Source organism: Carcharhinus amblyrhynchos, chromosome 11 (assembly GCF_965287045.1).
Source record: "Carcharhinus amblyrhynchos chromosome 11, sCarAmb.v2.hapA, whole genome shotgun sequence".
Lineage (NCBI taxonomy): Eukaryota > Metazoa > Chordata > Chondrichthyes > Carcharhiniformes > Carcharhinidae > Carcharhinus > Carcharhinus amblyrhynchos.
This window is the reverse complement of record NC_137334.1, coordinates 54,573,261-54,588,438: the sequence shown is the minus strand read 5'-3', so window position 1 is coordinate 54,588,438 and position 15,178 is coordinate 54,573,261. Positions and strand designations below refer to the sequence as shown.

Below are 15,178 nucleotides of genomic sequence, written 5' to 3'. Positions count from 1 at the left end.
GAAATTTAATGCAGAAAAGTGTGAAGTGATTCATTTTGTTAGGAAGAACAAGGAGAGGCAATATAAACCGTAAGGCACAAGTTTAAAAGGTGCTGAAGGAGCAGAGGGAGCTGTGTGCAAATGTGTATAAATCATAACGTGGCAGGACAGGTTAAGAGAGCCATTAATAAAACATATGGCATGCTGGGGTTTATCAAAAGGGGACAAGAAAATGAAAGCAAGGTTATGTTAAGCCTGCATAAAACACTGTTTTATCGTCAAGTGGAGTATTGTGTCCAGTTCCGGGTGCCACACTTTAGGAAAAATGTGAAGGTATTAGGGAGGTTATAGAATGTATTCCAGGGTGAGGAACTTCAGTTATGCAGATAAAATGGGGGAATCTGGTACTGCTTAGAGAAGAGATATCTGAGGAGGGATTTAATAACGGTATTCAAAATTGTGGGCTATCTAGACAAATTAAATAGGGAGAAAGTGCTCCCACTGGTGGAAGAGTCAAGAATCTGTAGGCATATATTGAAGATAATTGATAGAGCAATGACAATACAAGGAAAACAGTTGTTTTTAAACCACAGCAAATGGTTAGGATCTGGATGCACTGCCTGAGTGCATGGTGGGGGTAGGGTCAATACTATTATTCAAAAGGAAGTGGATCATTATGTAAAAAATAAAAATGTGCAGCAATCAAGGGAAACGGCAGAGAAATAGCACTCTGAATTGCACCTGCGGAAGGCCAGCACAAACAAAACATGCCAAAATGCCTCTTTCCACGTTGTAATCATTCTATCATCTTTTTGAACATAACATACTTCCAATTCTTCCGAAAGAACCAGTAGGGAAGGACAGAAAATATGCAAAGCACTTTACCTGCCAAGGCTAGACATGTATCTTTCAGCCAGGAGGAAATCCTTCTTGATCAATGTTCCTGCTCTAGCTAAGGATTTTTGTCACCTAGAGAAGTCTCACAACAGTTAGCACTGCTGCCTTACAGTGCCGGAGGCCCAGATTCGACTGCAGCCTTGGGTCACTCTGTGGAATATGCATGCTCTCCTTGTGTCTGCGTGGGTTTCTGCCAAGTGCTCTGGTTTCCTCTCACAGTCCAAAATGTGTAGGTTAGGTGGATTGGCCACACTAAATTATCCCTTAGTGCCCAAGGATACGTAAGTTGGGTGAATTCGCCATATTAAATGCCCAGGGCATGGAGATAAGGAGGGAATAGGAGCCTGGGTTGGAGAATCAGTGCAGACTTGATGGGCTGAATGGCCTCCTTCTGTACTGTGGGGATTCAATAATTCTTCTATGTAACCCCAGTAAATTGAGAGTCATCCTGTTGTTTTATTGAGGCTAGCAATATTGGAAAGAACAAAATTACCATCTTTGGCATCTGCCAAAAGCACCGTATCCTTGGCAATAACAACCAGACTTGAGCTCAGGTTCTGTCTTCGGCCTTAGGATAACTTTAATGTTATTCTGATGATAGTCAATGACCTGAAATATCAGCTCTGTTTCTCTCTCCACAAATGCTGCAGATTTACAGAAACTATAGTATTTGCTTTGGGGTCATATCAAAGCTTGGTATTTCTACCACATCTAGGAAACCTGGACATCAAATAAGTAGGCTAACAGTGTTTGGGTAGTGAAGGAGTCAAGAGGATCTAGATGCTTTCAAAGTTTGCATGGAACCTGATGCATGTCTTCAGCTGATGGTGCTGAAGGATAATACATGGATGAGGAAAGGATAGATCTTTAGGGGACTCCAGAAGTGATTGTGTTGGGAAGAGAAGCCATTGCTGCAGGCGTTCTAGTTATGATTGCATAAGCAGAGTGGATTAAAGCAAAGAAAGTCCCAACTCAGCTATACAAGGGGGAGAAGTACTGAAGAGGATCATGTGGCTGATTGCATTAAAAGCAGCAAGAGATTGAGGAGACGTAATGCACCGTGATCAGATAGGAGTTATCATTTGAGACTTTGATCATGGCTGTTTCAGTGACACCGAACAATTCCTTTAAATCTATCCCCTTAAGTATTTGGTAACCCCTCACAACTTGCTTTTTTCTGAGTGGGGGATCTCAACGTCCACAACCAAGAGTGGCTTGACAGCAGCACTACTGGTCGAGCTGGTTGGGTCCTAAAGGGTATAACTGCTAGGCTGGGTCTGCAGCAGGTGGTGAAGGAACCAACAACCTCATCCTTACCAATCTGCCAGTTGCAGATGCAACTGTCCATGATGGTATTGGTCAGAGTTAGCACTGCACAGTCCTTGCGGAGATGAAGCCCCACCTTCACATTGAGAATAACCTCCATTCTGTTATGTGGCAATATCACTGTGCTAAATGGGACAGACTTTGAACAGACCTAACTGTTCAAGACTTGCCAGCCATGAGACGCTGCGGGCCATCAACAGCAACAGAATTGTACTCCAGCACATTCTGCAATCTCATGGCCCGACAGCTCCCCCACTCAACCACTGTCATCAAGTCAGGGAATCAATCCTGGGTCAACGGAGGAATACCAGGAATAGCAGCTGGCACACCTAAAAATGAGGTATCAACTACAAAAGCTACAAGACTACTTGCATGCCAAACAGCATACACAGCAAGTGGTAGCGCTAAGCGATCCCACAACCAACGGATCAGATCTAAGCTCTGCAGTCCTGCCACATCCAGTCGTGAATGGTGGACTTACCTAGATGGAAAAAAGTTACTGTGCATCTATTTGAGATCAGAAATTAGCTGGGACAGAAATTAATTCTTATACAGTTACGTTTTTTTCCAATGCTAATTCAGGAATGGATCAAATAATCAGCACTGTGAAGTTAGGCAGGCACGTGTCAGGAAGATTCTCAATTTACGATGTGTATTATTGAAATTTAAGAACAATTAACAGCAAACATTGTAATTTTAGCTCATAAATGCTACACTAAAATACCTGCATATGTCAAGATGATTCCAATTGCATCAAAGAATTCAATGTGCAAGTGAGCAGAAATGCTGTAGTTTGCAATTTGGAGGGCATGCTTCTGCACTCTTATTGGTGTCCCCAAAAATGAAATACAAATGGTATATACCATACCTCGGTTTTCACTTTATTATCACCAAAGCAGAGGTGTTGCAAGTAGGCTGCTGCATTTGCCTGAACTGAAGGAAACTGATGTTGAAGCATGTGAATCACTTCTGGCAACTCTGGGTCACGCCAAGCAAACTCCCTAACAAAGACAGAAAATCCCTCATTAGTAAATCTCATTGATAAGAATTTTCAGATTTTAAACTAAAAACAAGTGTGGCAAAATCAAACCACATTTTCAGCAAAATGAAATCACCTTTCTTGTTGTTCAGTGGTCTTTTAGGGTTTTTACAAAATATTACGATTTTAGTTTTTGAATTTGCAAAGGGAATGCATCCCTGGTCTTTAATAATGACCTTTTTTTTTAAGGCAAATTGTATCCATCTGCAGAAAGTCAGCTATTGGATATTAAAGTATCCCTCATCAAATGTAGAAACCTGGCAATTTTAACTGCTTTTGGGAAATCACGTTTTGTCAAAGGTCCCCAGTTGACACTTCGTGGTAATAAAAGGTACATGTAATGCTCACGTTTGTTTCTTCCTCAGATTTTAGATGATTGCCTTATCTCTCAGCATTCATTTTTTTGCATTTTTGATTTTGCACCTGCAATTTTCAGCAACTCTATTTTCAATTTTTCCTCCAAATTGATTTAAAATGAAAGCTCTGGAATACCTACTTGCTGCATCTTTTTTGGACACAAAATTCATTGTGGGTTTACTAATCCTTGCTTGAAATTGATTTTGATACTTAAGATTTACTCTTTGGTTTCATAGGAATCCATCAGGCTTGGAAATCTGAACTTTGGTAACACCAATGCAGCAAACGTTAATCATGATGGCAGGTTGCATTAACTTGCTTTATACTCCTTAGCGTTAATTTAAGTGATTTAGATAAAAGGATACAAACATATGAATTTGAAGCAAGATTAGGAAATTTGGCCCCTTCGGCCTGCTCTGCCATTTGATAAGATCATGGTGGATCTGATTGCGGCATCTATTTCCCTGCCTAGCTTCCATACCTTTTGACTCCGCTGTCAGTTAAGAATCTAATTCAGCTTTAAAAATATTCAACAACACTGCTGCCATTTCTCTCATGGAAACAGAATTCCACACACTAATGATCCTCATGGAGAAAATAATTCTCACCTGTCTTAAAGGGAGTCCCTTTTTTTCTAGTTCTAATCTCCAGTAAATGCAAACATCCTTTTCACCCTGTAAAGTCCCTTTAGGTTTTTGTAAGTCTCAAAAGATCATCTCTCATTTTCTGAAATTCCAGTGGGTCTAGCCTTTCCTCATAAAATAATTGAGAATCATGTATCAAAACATCCAGATCTCTCCGTACCTCAGAATTCTGCAATCTTTCTCCACTTAAATAATGGGCTGCTTTTTTATTCCACCAGCCAGAGAACAAGTTCACATTTTCTACAGTATATTCCATCTGCTTAAATTTTTGCCCTCGCACGAATCCTATCTATATCCCTTTGCAGGCTCCTTTAGTGCCCTACACAACTTACAATTCAATTAGATAAAATAGGGAAGCCAGGAACAAAGGAAAAAAATCTTAGCATTTGATTTGGGCTCAAGAGCAAAATCAGGATGCAATTCTTTCCCCTCCCATACAGTGTGGAATTTCCCCCACAGCTCCCTGAAATGCTTTTAATGCTTGGTTGGTGGACACCTACAATTCATAGATTTTTGTTAGATAAAGTTAGCTAGGAGTATGGGGCAAAAGCAAATAACTGGAGTTGAGATACAGATCAGCCATGTTCTAAATGAATAGCAGAATAAGTTTTGAGAAACTGGATAGCTTAAACTAGCTTTGTTCAGAATTAAAGCAGCAGACCTCTGGTATACTCCTTCTGACTGCTTTGGGTGTACCCAAGATGTTTAACATCATTTGGGTAAAATATTCATATCATCTTTCAGGCACAGTTCCAATGCATGTCTATTCTACACTGGCTTCCTTTCAGCCTCCTGATCTCTGGTTCCAAGTTGCTTTGAGGCTTTCACCCAACCAACCAAGATTCTCTACCAAATGGGTGATTGAATAAAGTGAATAAAACTACATAATATTGCTTTGCACAAAGACTGAGACATTAATAACTAATATTAAAATGCAGTGGTGTATTCAATTGATTTTATTCAGATTCATTTGTGGGGGTTTGGGATTTTTGATTTTATTTCTGGTTGGGAATGAGCTTTGTTCAAACATATTTTAAAACACAGTGATTTCATTTAAAAAGCTAAAGACATGACAGATTGTGCAGCTAGTAATGCACAGTACCCTACAACGGATACTTGTTATAAGAAGTCTCACAATGCCAGGTTAAAGTCCAAAAGGTTTATTTGGAATCACAAGCTTTCGGTGTGCTGCTCCTACATTAGATGAGTGGAAGGATAGGTTTCACAAACATGGCATGTATTGACAAAATCACAGCAGCAAGATAATGGTTGGATTATAAGTCTTTTCGCCAAGCAGAAAGCATTAGCCAAGTTTCACATGCATGAGGATGACCTCAACCGGATTTTGGGTTGTCATATAACCCCCATCATTTGGCCTGGGCTTGCAAAATCCTAGTAACTGAACTAGCTTGAGATGATTCACACCTCTTTAACCTGTGATTATCCCTCTCTCCACTTGCATTGTTTGTACCTGTAAAGACTTGATTATCTGAAAAGACTCACATTCCAAGCACAATCTTGCTATTTTGCCTTTGTCTATATATGTTGTTTGTGAAACCTACCTCTTCATTCATCTGATAAAGGAGCAGTGCTCTGAAAGCTTGTGATTTCAAATAAACCTGTTGGACTTTAGCCTGGTGTTGAGAGACTTCTAACCATGCCCATCCCAATCCAACATCAGCATCTCCACATCATGGATACTCATCAGCTTACGAGATAAATTGCACTCTCCTTGCTTGGAGGCAACAAAGAAGACACAACGAACTACTGGAAACTGAAAATGGTAGAAAAATAAGTACTTCATTCCCCCTTCACTGAACTCTCTCATTCACCAAGCTTCACAAAATGTACCCATTTTGTGAAGCTTGGTGAATACCCCTTGTTTGATCAAAAGTGGGATATGTTTAATAGACAAACTAATTTAGGTCAAATGAGCCGTCTCATCTTCACTTATCTTTTTGCGATGTGCAGAGTTTATTTCAGGTTTAATAGAAGGATAGGTACTAATCAATCTTCCTGTTTATTGGCTATAGTTTACGATAATAAAGTCAGCATAAATGTAATTTCAGATAGTAAGATAAACAGTATCTTACAACACAATTCTACGAGCCAATGCTAATTACACTTGCCTTGGATCCTTCTGAATGCTGTCAATTGATGGAGACCTTGTTGTAGTTTCATCAGCTGGAATGGTATAATGAAGTCTGGAATAATTAGATTCAGATGGTCGGTATTGAACTGCCCTGTATGGATCACCATAATTACCCACTGAATTTAGAGAAAAGTTATTTCTTTGGTAAGTCATGGTGCTGCGTTGACTTGCTGATCTCTGCAGGTTTCCAATGGCTAGAAATAAAAAAATGATAATCTCAAAACTACATGTGAATGTACATCTGATGTGTTGTAACAAAGGATTTTAAGCACATTTTCTTCAAGCAACAACATTAACTCATTTATTCTGAACAAATTGATCAGGACGCATTTAACAGAACCAGGTTCAAAATGATGACCATCACATATGACAAGGGCTATGTTATTTAAATTTAAGAATATGTACAATTTTAGCTATATTCTGGAAAGTACATCATTACATACTTAGAAATCTATAAACAGAGTATCAAATGACAATTACTCTTACACACTATCGATGCACAGATTTCACAAGGTCTCTAATTTTCACAAATTTAATTTATCAACGTATATGAAAATTGTTTTCCTAAACCACCCCCCTACCAGCCCCACACACAACCTCAAAAAATAATTTACCCATGTTATTTAAACTCCCAATCTGGTTGACTCTTAAATGACCGAACAAACCACTCAGCTAAAGGGCAATTAGGGATGGGGAATAAATGTTGGTCCAGCCAGCAATGCTCTCGTTCCATGGACAAGTGCAGATTAATTCTCAGTGCCACAGAGTTTATAACAATTATAGATTCAATCACATTAAAGGAGGGGAGATGGTAATGCAGTGGCAATGTCATTGGACTAGTAATTGAAAGGTCCAGGCTAATGCTCTGGAGACAAGGGTTCAAATTCCACCATAGCAGCTAGTAGAATTCAAATTCAATTAATAAAATCTGGAATTGAAAGCTAGTCTCACTAATAGTGATCATGAAACTGTTGTAACAAGTAACCCAGTTCACTAATATCCCTTTTAAGGGAGCAAAGCTGCATCCTTATCTGGTCTAACTTGCACACAACTCTAGACCCTCTTAAATGCCCTCTGAAATGGCATAGCAAGGGCAAATCGAGGGCAATAGGGATTAGCAACAAATGCTGGCCTTGTCAGTGGCGCCCACATCCTATGAGAGAATAAGTTAAAAACAATTATTTTCTTTTAATCCCTCATTTTATTATTTCCCTGAAATCTTTGTCACTGTCCTCAACCTTTGGTACGCTTTAAATTTTGTTAAATTTCAATTGTTTACTCAACATTATCTGCTGCACAATGCACAAATTCAGCTAGAATCAAGTGTGTGAATAATCACTTTTTTCTGGGTACTATTCCTGAGAAATGTTATAATCTCTCATGGCCTGTAGCTTTTCTGGGACAAGATTTTACTGTTTGTTTTAAAACAAGATATAAATTACAACTAGTAGCCAATCTCAGTAAAAAAAAAAGCAAACCAAATATCTGCATACAAAATGTGTCAGTGTTCTTTTTTGAAGCACTTGAAATTGTTAACAAATTCAAAGACATGTGGTGTACATCTCAAATTCTGTTCGCTTTTGCAAAGACTTGTTCATGTCTTGGCTCCAATATTCATGGGACTCACCCCTGAAAAAAGCCCCATTTTAATTGAGAATATAACTTCTAAAATTAATTCTTGGGAAATGGACATCAATGGCAAGGTCAGCATTTATTGTATATCCATAGCTTGCCAAAAGGATGATGGTAATTCATGCAATAGAGTGGCTTACCTGTATATGTCAGATAGACATTAAAAATGAAACACATTTACATGTTTATAAGCCAGATAGGGGAAGGGTGGCTGGTTTAGTTTCCAAAACACCACAAGTGAACAAGTTGGATTTTTACATGACAACATGGGAAACCACAGCTGATCTTCCACCTCAACACCACTGCTGCAAGACATCTTTACACTCATACTTAAATCCTCTTGCAATAAAGGCCAACGTGCCCTCAGCTTTTATAATTGCTTGGTGTACCTGCAAGTTAGTTCTCAGTGACTCAAGAACTAAGACACTTTTGGATGTCAATGCTTTTCAATCTCACACCATTCAACTCAGCATTTCTGTTCTTCTCACCAAAGTGGATAACTTTACATTCTATCCACTTGTTCTTGCACATTCACAGATGCCTGTCTAAATCCCCTTGAAACCTCTTTACAAACATTCGCATCTAGTTTTGTATCATTAGCAAACTTGGAATGACTACATTTAATCCCTTTTACTGATACCAGCTTTTCAATTCCCGAGGTGTTTAAATAGAATTCACATTCTATTGATTTTACATCCAGGTCACTGTATTACTGGTTATGTACCATACTCTCTAAACTACTGTGTTTTTTGCCAACTAACAGATTAAATAAACTAAAAGGAGAGGATTCAGATGGTGGAATATGTTGGATGGAGTTTCACCTCTGAAACCTGGGTTCAAATCTATCTTGCATTGATGGGACAGATGGCTGTAGGGGATACAATGCAAAAATGAATTGGGGCAGACTAAATTCAGTTCTTCTGCACATGGGCTAACAGCACAAAAGTATCTCTAATTTGGCATCCGGTGCCAAGAGACAAGCCCAAGAATGATCAGTCATGGAAAATGTTTCATACAGTTAGGGTTGCTTTTTTGCAGGCTAGTAAAGAGCATTCAAGTCTGCATCCAGATGATGTTCACCTTTTTGAGCAGAGAGCAAAAAATGAAGTGACGGTGAAGAAATCAAAACATGGGGTAGTCGACAAAGACCACAAATGCAAGAGGTTGTGCTAGGGCTGGGGGGACATATTGCAATAGAGTATCAATGTCAAGTGTGTGTGGACAAATAAACTCTTCCTAATGATATTGCCCCGTTTCTGATTCAAAAATAAGCAGGTGCTTTTTTAAAAAATTGTTCATCAGATATAGCATTGCTGACTGGACCAGCATTTATTGCCATCCCCAGAGGGCATTACTCTGGATCTGGAGTCACACATAAGCCAGATGAGGAAGACAAATTTCCTTTTCTAAAGGACATTGGTGAACCAGATGGGTTTTTACAACAATCGACAATGGTTTCCTGGTTAGCTTTAGACCTAATTCTAGATTTTTATGGAATTCAAATTTCACTATCTGCCTCACAGCACTAGGGACCCAGGTTTGATTCCCAGCCTTGGGTTACTGTCTGTGCGAAGTCTGCATATTCTCTCCCTGTCTACATGGGTTTCCTCCAGGTGTCAAAGGTAAAACAGATGCAAAAATAGACATTGGACCATTGGAAAATGAGGCTGGAGAAATAATAATAGGAAACAAAGAAATGGCAGAGGAACTGAATAGTTATTTTGCATCAGTCTTCACGGTGGAAGACACCAGTGGGATGTCACAGCTCTAGGAGAATCGGCGGCAGAAGTGAGTCAGGATACAACAGGAGTCAGGCCATCACTAAGGAGAAGGTTCTGGGGAAACTGAAAGGTCTGAAGGCAGATAAGTCACCTGGACCACATGGATTTCACCCCAGGATTTGAAGAGATAGCTGAAGAAATTGTGGAGGCACTGGTGGTGATCTTTCAGCAATCACTGGGACCCTCCCTGCCTCCAGAGGACTGGAAAGTATCTAACACTGTTTAAGGGAGAGAGGCAGCAGACGGGAAATTAATAGGTCAATCAGCCTGACTTCGGTCATTGGCGAGATTTTAGTGTCCATTATTAAAGATGAGATTGCGGAGTACTTGGCATGATAAAATTGGACTGAGTCAGCATGGCTTCATTAAAGGGAGGTCATGTTTGACAAATCTGTTAGAGTTCTTTGAGGAGGTAACAAGGAAGTTAGATAAAAGAGAGGCAGTGGATGTGATTTATTTAGATTTTCAAAATCCTTTAACAAGGTGCCACATAGGAGGCTGTTAAATAAGTTAACAGCCCATGGTGTCACGGGTAAGATCCTGGCAGTGGATAGAGGATTGGCTGATTGGCAGAAAGCAGAGTGGGGATAAAAGGGTCTTTTTCAGGATGGAAGCCAGTGACTAGTGGTGTGTCTCAGGAATCGGTGCTGGGACCACAACTTTTCACGATATACATTAACGATTTGAAAGAAGGAACTGAAGGGACTGTTGCTAAGTTTGCAGATGATAGAAAGATATGTAGAGGGACAGATATGTTGAAGCGGGAGGCTGCAGAAGGACTGGACAGATTAGAAGAATGGGCAAAGTGGCAGATGGAAAACAATCTAGAGAAGTATGAGGTTATACATTTTGGAAGGAGGAATGGAGGCATGGGCTATTTTCTAAGTGGGAAAATGCTTAGGAAATCAGAAACACAAAGTGACATGGGATAAGTAGGTTCTTGATTAATAAGGGGATCAGGGGTTACGGAGAAAATGCAGAAGAATGGGGATAAGAAAAATATCAGCCATGATTGAATGGTGGACCAGACTAGATGGGCCAAGTGGGCGAATTCTGCTCCTATTTTTTACGGTCTTATGTTCTAGTTTCCCCGAAAGACATACTGGTTAGGTGCCTTGGTCATGCGAAATTCTTCCTCGGTGTAGCCGAACAGCTGCCAGAGTATGGCAACTAGGGGATTTTCACAGTAACTTCATTGCTGTGCTAATGTAAGCCTACATGTAACACTAGTAAATAAACTTTTTAAACTAAACGTGTAACCACTTATTTCTAAATGGTGGCCCCTGGTTATGGACTCTTCCACAAAAGGGAGCATCCTCTTCACATCCAGCTTGTCAATACCCTGCAGGATCACACGTTCAATCAAGTCACAGCTTACTCTTCTAAATTCCAGTGGACACAAACTTAGCTCATCTAACCTTTCCTCTTAAGATAACCCATTCATTTCCAGGTATTAGTCTGGCAAATCTTCTCTTCTATTTACATCTCTTCCTTAAACAAGGAGACAAATAATGTATACAGTACTCCAGATATGGTCTCACCAATGCCTGATATAACTGAAGCATAATTTCCTTATTTTTGTATTTAATTCCCCTTACAATAAATTATAACTTTTATTAGCTTTTCTAAATACTTGCTGTACTTGCATGCTAATCTTCTGCATTCATGCACTTGGACATCTAGCTCCTTCTACATCTAAGAGTCCTGCGATCTCTCATGATTTAGATAAAATGTTTCTTTTTCATTTTTCCTGCCAAAATGGACCATCTCGTATCTTCCCACATTATATTTTATTTGTTAGATCTTTGTCCAGTCACTTAACCTCTGCCCGCTTTACGTCTTATTTTCCAACTGTCCTATCTTTGTGTCCTCAGAAAGTTTAATCAATCTCTTCATCCGTCATTTTATATGAATTGTAAAAGGTTGAGGTCCCAACACTTATCCCTGTGGTAGACTAATCGTCACATTTTATCAACCAGAAGATTACCCATTAATGCCTTATGTTTCCTGTTCGCTATCCAATTTTCTATTCATGCCAATATGTTACCCCCCATACCATGAGCTTTTATTTTTCACAATAACTGTTGTGGCATCAAATGCCTTCTATAACTCTTGGTATAGTACATCTACTGATTCCCCTTTATTCACAGCAGATGTTACTTTTTCGAAGAACTCCAAAAAACTGGTTAACTCTTTCATAAAACTATGGTGACTCTGTCTGGTTATATTGACTTTTTCCTATTTGACTTCTCAAAGTATCACAAAATAAAAACCTGGAGGAAATAAGGCAATAGTAGTGATGTTTTCCCAGCACCATTCCCCCAAACCACCTCCCCTAACTGCACTTCACAATGTATACTAATCTCCTGAAAAAAAGGGTTAGAATAGAACTTGGTTTGTGAATAAAGTGGCTAAATGCTCAAACTCTTAAATAGAGTTGAGGTTCAATTTAATTCTGCAAATACTTCCCATTTTGTAGTTTAACACTGCAAAATCACGTATTAACTTTATAAAGGCAAATCATTCCTTGCATTCACTCAGTCCTTACATTTGAATTTACCAAATTGGAAAGTAAAAACAAAGCACTTTCATAACAAAACGTGTTATACAACAAAAATTTTAAAGGATCAATTCTAGCTTACAATCTACAATTTTAATAGCAAACTCTTTTTATTTAATTATTGTAATTCATCAGTAAACCAATATTTTTGCTCCTACTTCTTATTAAATACATATTCAAAGAGCTGGCTCCTAAATAATTCAGTGCAAAACTGTTTTCTTTAGGAGTGTGGCTTTTCTTGATGCTCCCAAGAGAAAAGAAACCTCAAAACCATTACCTGATCCCGTACGAAACACTGCAGTTTGAGTGCCATGAAGAAGTTCAACGCCTGCATGACTGGGACTGCGATAAACTGGACTTTGAAGTGTTCTTCCTTCATAGATTGGAGTAATATGCAAATCAGGAGACATGGCAGAACGCAATTCATGTCCCAGTTGACTGTGTTGACTGGCATATGAACTACGTAATCCTGAAAAACAACAGGATCTATGGTTGATTGAATCAAAGCTGATTTCTACTCAGTGTAAACAATTGCTTAAAAATAAAGATGCACTGGTCCCTACATCAAACAGCACTTGTATAATGTCATAAGAATATGCAATTTAATAAAATACTGCAAATAAAATGCACCTAAAAATAATTGCTGCCTAGTACTTGTTTCTTATTTTGTCAGTTTAAAATATTATTTGATATGGTATATACTGATATATGATAATATGACTTTTTAAATTCATTCGTGGGACATGGGCGTCGCTGACTGGCCAGCAACCCTAGTTGCTTGAGGGTAGTTGAGAGTCAATCACATTGCTGTGGCTCTGGAATCACATGCAGGTCAGACCTGGTAAGGACGGCAGATTTCCTTCCCTAAAGGACACTAGTGAACCAGATGGGTTTTTCTGACAATTGACAATGGTTTCATGGTCATCAGTAGATTCTTAAGTACAGATATTTTTTATTGAATTCAAATTCCACCACCTGCCGTGGCGGGAAGTGAACCTGGGTCCCGAGCATATTAGCAGATTTTCTAGATTAATAGTCTAGTGATAATACCAATAGGCTATCACCTCCCCATAATATCTAATACATAATCATATAATGATATATGATCTGATTTATGTAATAAATGTGGTACATTTTGTCTTGGAAAATACAAATGTAAATTGCAGGCGGAGACCAAAAGTAAAGTCATAAATATTGGTTAGTTATTAATAATAGATCAGGAGAAGCTTCTTTGTCCAAACAGAGTGAATGTGGAACTCTCAACCTCAAAGATTAGTTGAGAAAGAGTGGCATTAAGAGGAAGTTTGATAAGCGTGAGGGAGAAAGAACATACTAAAGAAGAATAGAATCAGAATCATAGAATTCCTACAGTGCAGAAGGCCATTCAGCCTACTGAGCCCGCACTAACAATAATTCCACCCAGGCCCTATCCCCGTAAACCCATGCATTTACCCTACTAGTCTTCCTGACACTAAGGGGCAATTTAGAATAGCCAATCAACCGTACCCATACATCTTTGGACCAAGAGGTGAAACCAGAGCACCTGGAGGAAACCTAAGCAGTCACGGTGAAAACGTGCAAACTCCACACAGATAGTCACCTGAGGATGGAATTGAACCCAGGTCCCTGGCACTGTGAGGCAGCAGTGCTAAGCACTGTGCTGTTGTGCTGCCCTAGGTGGTGGCTTGGGTGGCACATAAATCAGTTGGGTCTAATGCTTTATTTCTATGCTGTTAACATTATATGAATTTATATGAGCTGTAGAAGTAAATAAACTGCCTACATTGTATGTACTTTCCAATCAATACTCTAGAACCAAAACATTCTACTTATACTTCAATTATGAGTTTGGACACTTGGAACAGTACTATACAGTCAATGCACAGACATGTCATATCATAAAAATGTAATTACGAAACAACAAGTCAGTTGCTTCTTCCCCCCGTCTTAAGTTCAATGATAAACATATGTCTGCGTGATGAACTGTCAGGGCTTTTCCTTACACTCTGTACAGATACTTGTACAGATTTTACTGGCTGGTTATGTCAGTTTTCTGCACATTCATTGTAAAGCTCAGAGATTCATTGATGTGTATTTCCACTTACAGTCCCTCCTATTCACCAAATGAAATTTGGACAGAGGATTTTAAATAGTGCAGAGGTGGGGTGGAGAAAAAAATCAAACTGCTGACAAGAGTGAAGCGAATGAGGGAAGAACTGCAAACGGCATTGATATACATGACAGATGGAGGAGCGGTGGAGCCACAGAAATAAAGCCAAGTTCAACTATTTAGTCACAAAGTTTTAAACTGGGCAATGAACAAGACATCAAATTAAATCAATTTGCTAATTATAATTTATTAAAATGAATTAATTAGCACTTAAAAATGCAGTAATAACTGTTGTACACAGTAATTAAGCATATAAAGTAGATGATGGTAGCACTCACATTATGTTGGCACAGTAGAAAATGGTCATTTATGCACAGTATCACTACCTTAAATGACCACAGCTTTAAGACGTGTCAGAATAAGGTGAGGCAAATGGTGTTTACTGGTAATTATATGCAGGTGGTACAGAAAAAGCAGCTGAATGCCTAAATGCCAACATCCAAAAAAGATAGTGAACTTGTGTTGCTTTGCCATTAAATAATGAAATCGGCATTTCATTCTCTGCTGCACTATTGACAGCCATTGAACGTTATGAAGTTGATATTTGTGCACATAGATACAAACCGAACTTGCAAAAGTGAAATCAAGTTATTGCAAATATCCTTTTAACAATAGCGTAACTGATATACTACCAATTGACT

At 38.9% G+C, this 15,178-nt stretch overlaps 1 protein-coding gene across 6 annotated transcripts in view; it reads right to left on the bottom strand.

The window, feature by feature from the left end:
* The window catches only part of pkp4 (plakophilin 4), a 158,485-nt gene that overhangs the window by 51,953 nt on the left and 91,354 nt on the right, over nt 1–15,178 (bottom strand). For all 6 annotated transcript variants that reach the window (XM_080199112.1, XM_080199111.1, XM_080199113.1 and 3 more), the window contains 3 exons: nt 12,645–12,836; nt 6,368–6,588; nt 3,071–3,199 (listed from right to left, as the gene is read on the bottom strand). In XM_080199112.1, the coding sequence (XP_080055238.1) occupies nt 3,071–3,199; nt 6,368–6,588; nt 12,645–12,836 (542 nt within the window). The remainder of the gene's footprint in view (nt 1–3,070; nt 3,200–6,367; nt 6,589–12,644; nt 12,837–15,178) is intronic.